Below are 8,626 nucleotides of genomic sequence, written 5' to 3' on the forward strand. Positions count from 1 at the left end.
TCAAAAATCAAAAGCATTGATGAGAACATCTTTGCAATGGCTGTCACTCGGTCTCCCCTTGCCTTCAGACTTCTGTCTTTGCCTGCTCTGTATACTACCTCACCCCATACCTTATTTACAACTTAAGTTTTGCACTTTGTTATTATAAATGCACAATGTTTCACAACGAATGCTTCGCATGCAAATGTGTCCTTTTACTCTTAGATACCTCTGAGACAATGCACAGTTGACTCCTCAGATGTTACTCTGCCTTTCTTTTCTGAGAGGATACATGCACAGCATTCATCCTGTTTCTTTGGCAGTCCCCTCTCCAGGTTTGCTCACTTTACCTCTTGCCACCCCTTATTTGTAGACACGCACCAGCACTCAGAATGTATTTGCGTCCATTTTTTTTTCTCTGTACACTATTCCTGCCTGGGTAAACATCTGTTCTCAAGGCTTTATTAACAATTTTTGACATCTAGCTTCTAATTTTTTCTCTCTCTCTGATTGATTCTAAATCAGCCTAATATTTTAAATAATTATATTCTTTTTTTTATTAGATATTTTCTTTACTTACATGTCATATGATATCTCCTTTCCCAGTTTCCCCTCCAAAAAAAAGGAAAGAAAAAAATGAAAAACAAAACAAAACAAAACAGCCCTGTTCCCTCTCGCCTCTCCTGGCTCACCAACCCACCCTCTCCCTCTTCCTGGCCCTGGCATTTCCCTACACTGGGGCATAGAACCTTCACAGGACCAAGGGTCTCTCCTCCCATTGATGGCTGACTAGGCCATCCTCTGCTATACATATGCTGCTGGAGCCATTAGTCCCACCATGTGTACTCTTTGGTTGCTGGTTTAGTCCCTAGGAGCTCTGAGGGTACAAGTTAGTTCATATTGTTGTTCCTCATAAGGGGCTGCAAACCCTTCAACTCCTTGGCTCCTTTCTCTAGCTCCTTCATTGGGGACCCTGTGCTCAGTTCAATAGATGGCTGTGAGGCTCTACTTCTATACTAGACGGGCACTGGCAGAGACTCTCTGGAGACAGCTATAACAGGCTCCTGTCAGCCAGAACTTGCTGGCATCCACAGTAGTGTCTGGATTTGATGATTGAATATGGGAAGGATTCCCAGGTGGAACAGTCTCTGGATTGTCCTTCCTTCGGTCTCTGCTCCATAGTTTGTCTCTACAACTCCTTCCATGGGTATTTTGTTCCCCCTTTTAAGAAGGAACAAAGTATCCACACTTTGGTCTTCCTTCTTCTTGAGTTTCTTGTGGTTTGTGGATTGTATCTTGGGTATTCCGAACTTCTGGGCTAATATCCACTTATCTGTAAGTGCATACCATGTGTGTTCTTTTGTGATTGGGTTACCTTACTCAGGATGATATATTCTCCAGATCCATCCATTTCCCTAAGAATTGCTGGTGGGATTGCAAGCTGGTACAAGCACTCTGGAAATCAGTTTGGCGGTCCCTATGGAAATTGGAAATACCAGAGGACCCAGCTATACCACTCCTGGGCATATACCCAGAAGATGCTCCAACATGTAATAAGGGCACATACTCCACTATGTTCATAGCAGCCTTACTTATAATAGCCAGAAACTGGAAACAACCCAGATGTCCCTCAATAGAGGAATGGATACAGAAAATGTGGTACATCTACACAATGGAGTACTACTCAGCTATTAAAAACTGAATTTATAAATGGTTATATTCTATCAAAGGTAAGAGAAAAAAAGAAAACTCTCAGATTAGGAAATTAGAATTCATTGCTTTCATTTCTTTTCTTATTTTCTGTCTTTCCTTTTGTTTTTCTTTCTTCTTTTCTGGTACTGGGAACTGAATCCACAAGGACCCCATATATGCTTGGCAGTGTTTGGACACTCAGCTGTATCCTTAATCCTTTTTCACTTCTAAGTTTAAGACATGGACTTACTGAGATACTCAGATTGTCCGTGAATTCTCTTGTGCTTTAGAATGGCTTTCTTGAACTTGTAATTCTCCTACATCGGCTTCCTACATGGCTGGTATCACAAAGCCTGAGCTACCAGGCTTAACTGTAAATCATCTTCCATACTTTTCTCCTGTCCTACTGCAAACAATTTAGAAGCCTACTCTTTTAGAAATGGGCTGCATCTACTCATGACAAATTTGAACAAAATCTTGAGATCACAAGACATGAGGGGTGTGTGTGTGTGTGTGACTCTGTCTGTCTGTCTCTCTGTGAATATTAGCACATACTCATCCATACAGATTCTCTGTTAAGAACACAAAAAATACGTTGGGCAGTGGTGGCGCATGCCTTTAAGCCCAGCACTTTCGAGGCAGAGGCAGGCAGATTTCTGAGTTCGAGGCCAGCCTGGTCTACTGAGTGAGAGGTCCAGGACAGCCAGGGCTACACAGAGAAACCCTGTTTCGAAAAACAAAAACACAAAGCAAACAAATAAACAACAACAACAAAAAAAAAAAAAAGAAAAAAAGGAACACAAAAACCAACCATCTGAAGTCTAGAAAGAGAAACCAGAAAATAAGAGGTAAGAATACAGACTCAAAACGAGAAAGTCATGTGAGAACATACTGAAGAGTATAGTGAATGTCAACTTGACCAGGTATGGGCAGCCAAGCACTTTCATAAATTGTCAGCCTGTGTATAATCTGGAAAGAAATTCTGAAGCATCTTTAATATAAATTCAGGCTGGGAGTGAACTCACACTGTAATAAGAAGCAGTGTTGGCTTTGTATGTGCAAGACCCTAGGCTCTATCCTCAGCATTTCAAAATAAAAATAAATAAGTGATGTAAATCCACCTACTTTATGACCCAACAACTTCACTTCTCCCTATATCTTTACATATATTCTCAGATGAAGAAAAAGAAGACAAGCATCTTAGCACTTTCACTGAAGTCATATGAACATAGTATTAAGCACTAGTAATAATCTAAATATCTGAACTGGGGAAGTGGTTTTGATAACTACTTCTATTAGTCTAGAATAATATGCAGAATTACAATATAGAGGTAGATGGACATTAGTGCTGATGACTCTTTGAACTCAGTGTTGAGAAAGCAAAAAGGACAATCTGCAGAATGATAGACAACCTAACATTTCCCTAAAAACCCCTGCTCACACATAGACTCCAAAGCATTGTAAGATTTCTCAGGAAGGTCTGTGTGTACAGTCGCCTACTGGAAGATGGATGAGACTTAGTAGTAAGTACTAGTAGTAAGTAGAGAAGATTGAGGCTAGGATAGGAAGGACTTATTCTTACATGTATTATTATTGTGTGGGCTATGAAAAAAGGGAGAGGGGGCAGAGAGGGAGAGAGAAGGAGGAAGAGACACACAGAGAGAGACAGAGGGAGGGAGGGAGAGAGAACAAGAGAAAGTGGAGAAGGAGAGGAAAAGAGGGAAAGACTGGGTAGTAAATAGCCAGAATACGTCAGAGCACACACATAGGTCAAAGGACAACTCAGGCTCAGGCTCGGTAGACAGCCTGTCCCCTGCAGGACTGCTCCAGTATGTTTCAGCATACTTGGCAGGATCACAAATGTCCTTAAAGGAACCCAGTTTTGCTGGAGAAGAGGCTGTTCTAGACAAGGTTAGTGAGGCCAAGAGAGAAAAAAAAAGCATCAGCAAAGAAGTCGTGGCTGGCCAATGGCAAATGTGGCGTGACACATTGCAGGGTTAAGCCAGAGCTGCAGCTGGCTAGGAAACATTCAGTCAAATGGATTGGAGGTTTCAGTAGAACCCACGGACAAAGCATCCTCTAGAAGCTGACAAAGGGATACATATCCAGGGTACCTCATTTCAAATTGGAAAGGCTTTGGGAGTCAGGGCTAGATGCAAATCTCAGTGAGAATTGCCAGTGGGTTTTTGTTGTTTCCATGAGAGAATGGAATTCCTGTTACCTTGGATAGTTCAGATTTTTCTTCTAGTCATTCCTGTTTGCAAAGTAATGCTCTGACTTAAAAAACAAAACAAAACAAAACAAAAACAAAACAACAAAGCCAACCAACCAACCAACAACAACAAACCCCTCAAATTTCTTAGTGGTTCTTAGGAACACAGGGGGTATCTATTCCTCTTGGGTTATTACATAGCTTAATAACTGGCTTCACTGTTGCTTTTTTTTTCCTTTCTGATGTATGATATCCCTCACTACCAAATTAATTTTCTTTAAGTAAATTTATATATGTCTGAAAATATATAATAAGAAAAACTTGTCATTATTCCCTTTTATTCTGCACTTCCATGCTTTCCAATACATTTAACATTTTTGTTTGAAAGACACTGGGAAACATTAAAATGCCACATGACTGCAGTGAGAGAGAAACAGAGATGGGCTGAGTCAGTATTCTAGCCCATATGGTGAAAGTCTCCACATCTTTAGTCAGAGTGATCATTACCAGCTGATCAAGTGTCCCATCCTTCTGCCTGGTAAGGGGACACTGCCACTTTTCTGACTGTGATATGGAGAATTCACACATGGTAAGGAATGGAGACCATCCTATTTTTTTTTTTTTTTTTTTTTAGGAACCAAAATTCTCATAAAACCCAACCACTATTCTTGCCTTGAAAAAGGTCAAAAGAGTGTCAGAGAATCCCTACCCACAACTTTAAACAAATGCTTTCCTCCAGCTATTATACCATTAAAGTATTAGTAATTTCTTTAGTACAGGTCTCTCAAAGCTGTCATCTATGTACAGGTATTGAGAAGGTCATTGCATCCCAGGTAAACATGACTGAACAGAATTCTGTACCCACTCACATGCTGGCAAAAATTGTTCAAGTATTAGGATTGAAAGAAAGAGAGAAGCCCTGTAAGTTCAAATATGGGGAAAATAGGCCAATAGCCAAATAACAAAAACATGACTTTAGACTTCTCTTTTGCATTGTTAAATACTAAAGGACAAGGGCAGGGTTATTGAGTCAAAATTTCAAATTTATTCTCATTTAAGGTGGCTTTTATATATGAAGTAAAAGATATTTAAGTATAGTAGCATGCATTCTTGTTAGTAAATTTTTGATAAAAAGGAGATATGAATACTACAAAAGTATGAAAACTACAAAAAAACCAAGTGTGATTCATTCTGACCACTCTGCTTATACACCTTATCTTGAACGAGACAGTATTGATGTAAATATTGTACAACTGAAGTGTAGACTTTAAGACCCAGATGTGAGTAGGGTGACAATTTATAATGCAAAAATAACAGAGACAAACACTGAAATCAGCCCAAGCAAAGCCAAATGTAAGTGATGTGGCGATCTGGTTCTTAACATATCCTCAAAGAAGTTACATCGTGTAAATTGATAATAATCCACTTCTCAAACCGCAGACACTGCTTTGAAAAGCTGAGAAATAGGGGCAGGTAGATGTAGATATGTCACAATGAATGCACACCAGTAGTGACAGCAATAATTAATTACTGATATTGTTCAGAAGTGCTAAAGCATATATCATGCTCTATGTTGGTTTTATTTCAATTTTTATATTCTCTATATAATTTAAATTTTCTGAGCCCATTCAGATGCTTCTGTTGGCTGCTTTCTGCCATGTCATGGGCCTCAATAAAGGAATTTAAATATGTTATTTACTATTGAGTCAAGAAAACAGTGTAAGATTTTAAAACATGATCACTAATGGACTTTAAAAGAACTTCCAACTATGGGAAAAATTTAAAGAAAATGTCAAATTTCTAGTAAATGGAGTGAGATAGATTTTTGACTCATATAGTAAATGATAATTATAACTGGGCATTTTAAAATGCAATAAATTGAAAACATCAGAAAGCATTTGATTTTTTTTCTTTATTTATATGCGAATTTCTCCATTCCCAGTTTCCCCTCCAAAAAACAAAAAAACAAACAAAAACAAACCCCTGTTGCCTCCCCCCTCCCCATGCCTGCCACCCCGCCCTCTCCCACTTTCTGGCCCTGGCATTCCCCTACACTGGGGCACAGAACCTTCACAGGGCCGAGGTCCTCTCCTCCTATTGATGATCGATTTTGCAATCCTCTACCATACACATGCTGCTTGAACAATCAGACCCCTCTATGCATTTGAAATGGAAAATGAAGGCAAGATTGTTTTCCTTGAGAAAAAAATTACACCAGGAAGGAGTAAAGATTGTAAAGTTGTGGCTTTATTTGAGAAGGGGGTTGGCCTGATGGGTTTCTCCTGATATAGGTGCATGCATTTAATTAGAAAACCATAACTATAAACCATAGCCTTATCAGTTCAAGCTGCCCCATTACTTTATGGCTAAAAACAGTGGTGGGAAAATTAAAGAGAAAATTCTTCATGGACTAATAACAAAGAATAAGGTCTCACATCTAAATATGAAAAGCATTTAAATTTCTGAACTTCTATGTTTTTAAAGAAGGCAGTATCTGAGGAGGATGGAGTATCTGGAAATTGCTGATGTGTGCTTAGAGAAAAATCAAATCTAGAATGAGCTCTTACACATTGGTATCATGACTGTCTAAATCTTTGGATGATCTCTACATTACACAGCTACAAATACCAAGGCTAATGATTTGGGGGGGGGGTCAATGCAAACCATAAGATTATACATCAAAAGTTACCTAACAGAGAGAAGACAAACTCTCTGTTATTTGGACCCAAATTTGAACCCCAAAAGAGTAGCCAGTAAGGCAAAAGGGTAATTTTCACATCAACACAGGACAATTCTAAGTCATTGTAACATTAATATAATCTCTAGTTTTCAACCTCATATTATTAGATATGCAAAGAAACAGGAATGAACCATTTCAATGGAAAAGTTGGGATCTCAAGTGAGTTCAGACATTGGTTATCAGACACAAAAGACTAAACAAAGAATTAGAGAAAATATTTTAATATGCTAATAGAATAGAGAAAATGAACTGAAAATAAAAGACCTTGCTTAGTTTGTGATTCCAGTTCTTTCTTATTTCTTGAAAATTTTAGAATAAGTTTTCCAATTTCTGCATAAAATTAGATTCAGTTGATGAAATTGCATTGACCTTTAATTTATAGGTAGAGAGACTTTTGTTGTTGCTAATTTTTATGATGAGGTAAACTAAGCAATGTTTACTTTTTTGAAATGTACTATTAGATTTAGTTTTCAGTTCCTTATATACCCATGTTTACAATAAGTTTATAAGTTTATCATGTTTTGTTGCCTGGCTTTGGAATTTCATTTATACAAACTTTACAAAATAGACTGCCCTGGTCTGTATAAATATTATTGGCCTCTAGCTTTACAGAAGGGAATTTTAGCCACTATCCAATCCTTTTAATTTCATTTATTTGTTAAAGTTTTATTTTTCTTATTTTTTCAAAGTTGGCACTTTGCATTCTTCATGTATCCATTTAATCCAAGTTCAATTGAGTAAATGTCTGGCTGGCAATATTCCAAGGGGTTGCAGCACTCTGGGGTACCTTATTGATCTCCTGGATGAATTCCATCAGGCCACAATAACTGTGTAAAATGTAATTCAATGGAAGCATTAATTTCTTTGCTTGCTCTGTTCTCAAAATAAAATAAAATAAAATAAAAAATGTCAGAATCCACAGAACTGCATTTCAGGTTCAGAATGTTAGATGTTAAAGAAAGCTACGTATGAAGAATCATGTGGTAAATCAGAAAACAAGGTGTGAATTGCCTGGCTCTTAACAAAATAAAAAAACCTGAAAGGAGGAAATGGCATGTGGATTATGAGAGAGGCAGAAAGGAGCCCCAAAGATTACAGCAAAGTCTGGAAAAAAACAGGGCTGAGGCGAGGTGAAATGATGCAGAGTTCCCCCAGGATAGGAACTGGTTCTGTTTTGCTCTTTTTGGAATCAGCACCAGGCACAAGTGTCTGGAATCAGTTATTAGATTAATGTATACTCAGGATGCCTCAGACAGAAAGGAATCAATAATTTCGGTGTTAAAAAACATGTACTTGAGGTCCTTAACAGGTATTCTATTTTCCTGAAAAAGGGGGGTTACTACAGTAAAAAAATATTAAGCAAGATATGAAAGAAACAAGTGTTGACTATGTTCCTACAACTATTCTGTCAAAGAAGAAGCAAGGAGCTTCAGGGTTTCCATTGGAGTCTCAACGGCTGTCAGGTAACAAGACGTCCACTTCTTGCCTTAGGCACTATCAGGCAAGCACAGGGCAGGAGAGGCCAGAGAACAAAGAAGCAGAGGCCTCAACCCATGGACCAGGCCCAGCAAGTGCTGCACATGCTCCAGCTGCCATTCCGCGCATGCTCCCTCTGCAGTCTGTGCATGCAATAGCTACCAACCTGCGCATGCGAACAGGGTTGCCCAGGCTTTGAGAGAGACGTCCTAGACTGTGCCTGAGAAATGGAGGCCCCTGAGGAAGAGGCACCATCTCTGGCACCCCCTCAGCCTTCAAAGCTGGGTGAAGAACTCTCTCTCAAAACTCAGGGGAACCAGTCAGGAGACATGGACTCCTATAACTTGACCATCCTTCATTTCAATGATGTTTACGATGTGGACTCGAGTACTGAAGAACCTGTAGGAGGCGCTGCTAGGTGTGGGCCGCCATCTTTCTTATCAGACCTTGGAGGGGGAATGGAGGGTGGCAACCTTGGAAACCAGCAAGAAGGCTTGGAAGGGAGCAGGGAGTCTTTTGTGTTAACC

At 39.1% G+C, this 8,626-nt stretch overlaps 1 protein-coding gene across 1 annotated transcript in view; it reads left to right on the forward strand.

The window, feature by feature from the left end:
- The first annotated feature begins 8,289 nt into the window (after positions 1 to 8,289).
- Positions 8,290 to 8,626, forward strand: part of LOC116083221 (snake venom 5'-nucleotidase-like) — a 42,316-nt gene continuing 41,979 nt past the window's right edge. Inside the window, exon 1 of the mRNA XM_031360027.1 lies at positions 8,290 to 8,517. Coding sequence (XP_031215887.1) covers positions 8,327 to 8,517 — 191 coding nt within the window. The 5' untranslated portion in view covers positions 8,290 to 8,326. The remainder of the gene's footprint in view (positions 8,518 to 8,626) is intronic.

This window comes from Mastomys coucha, unplaced genomic scaffold (assembly GCF_008632895.1).
Source record: "Mastomys coucha isolate ucsf_1 unplaced genomic scaffold, UCSF_Mcou_1 pScaffold8, whole genome shotgun sequence".
NCBI lineage: Eukaryota > Metazoa > Chordata > Mammalia > Rodentia > Muridae > Mastomys > Mastomys coucha.